At 43.5% G+C, this 1,185-nt stretch overlaps 1 protein-coding gene across 1 annotated transcript in view; it reads right to left on the bottom strand.

The window, feature by feature from the left end:
• LOC108974863 overlaps window positions 1-999 on the bottom strand; it is a 2,825-nt gene extending 1,826 nt beyond the window's left edge. The window contains exon 1 of the mRNA XM_018942962.1: window positions 841-999. Coding sequence (XP_018798507.1) covers window positions 841-999 — 159 coding nt within the window. The remainder of the gene's footprint in view (window positions 1-840) is intronic.
• Between the last annotated feature and the right edge of the window lie 186 nt (window positions 1,000-1,185).

Below are 1,185 nucleotides of genomic sequence, written 5' to 3'. Positions count from 1 at the left end.
CCATGAGCAATATGTTTACAGATTGTAGCGATATTTGAGATAATGGTCGCCAAATTTCGTTACAGTATGTCGTCCAAACAGAAAGATTTCCATACAAGGAATTGAGGTAGATCGGTGAGTTTGTATGCCATAGTTGCCCGATGGCAGCGTTGCCGACAAAAGAGCAGCCCMAATTTTCCACCCGAAGCAAATATTKGAGCTAATGAGCGCAACACCTTCCGATCCCCGTGATCCCCGAATGAGGATTCTCAATTTGGCGATTCGACAAATGGTAAAATAACAAGCGAACAAAATGGAGGATCATCGACATGAGTAAGTTTTGGGCCGCTGCCAACGCATGGTCTATCCCGAAGACACATGATGACCGAGATAAAATTCAACTCAATGGCCATGTCTTTTCGACCCCGAAGAAATATGAGAGCTATTTTAGCTGACAATTCACACTGCACCCTTCGGTAKGCAAAGCTAGACGATGTTTTACCCGACTTTCATTGATGAGAAGGTTCGGAGTGTCATMCATCAATAAAGCAAAAACCACCAAAGCCATTAGCGCTGTTGGAATAAACATGCTGATGCTAAAGCACCAAAGTTTGACGCGAGTAAGCATCCTCACCAAGGTCCTCAACCAGTMGCTGACCACTCTACAAATACCCGATATTCGGAAAATCGGAAGAGTGCTCCCACTACTGAAACCTGGGAAACCCATCAATAAAGCGGATTCATATCGGCAAACAACYCTCCTTTCCTCAGTAAGACACTTGATTCCTTGCCACACTAGACCTCCACTAATTAGTTGATTTTAGCAAACCACCAGCATGTTTTCCGTAACATCAATATTACAGCCTTATCTTCCTCAACCACTAGAGCCTTGTACGCTGATAATGGCACTGTAACTGGACAAGGGGGTACAGATTTGACCTTATTACATTGGATAGCGTTAAAATTCCAGCTGTCCATAACCCTAAGCTGCTCATGCTCCTTTACTCGTACTCCGGACATGACCGCGATTATTGSCAAAGTACAGAGACGCTACATAATCCTCAAATCACTTACCGGGAGCACATGGGAAAATCGACCGGCTGGTCCTTAAGGGGTCAGTAAGGTAATCTGGCCTGTTTTTTGACATTTTTTTTTCATAGAAATTTATATTTTACATTCACATATCATGAGCTATATCGTGGAGTG

This window comes from Bactrocera latifrons, unplaced genomic scaffold (genome assembly GCF_001853355.1).
Source record: "Bactrocera latifrons isolate USDA-ARS-PBARC rearing strain unplaced genomic scaffold, ASM185335v1 scaffold_113, whole genome shotgun sequence".
Classification (NCBI taxonomy): Eukaryota; Metazoa; Arthropoda; class Insecta; order Diptera; family Tephritidae; genus Bactrocera; species Bactrocera latifrons.
The sequence above is the reverse complement of the archived record's forward strand: the minus strand, read 5'-3'. Positions and strand labels throughout refer to the sequence as shown.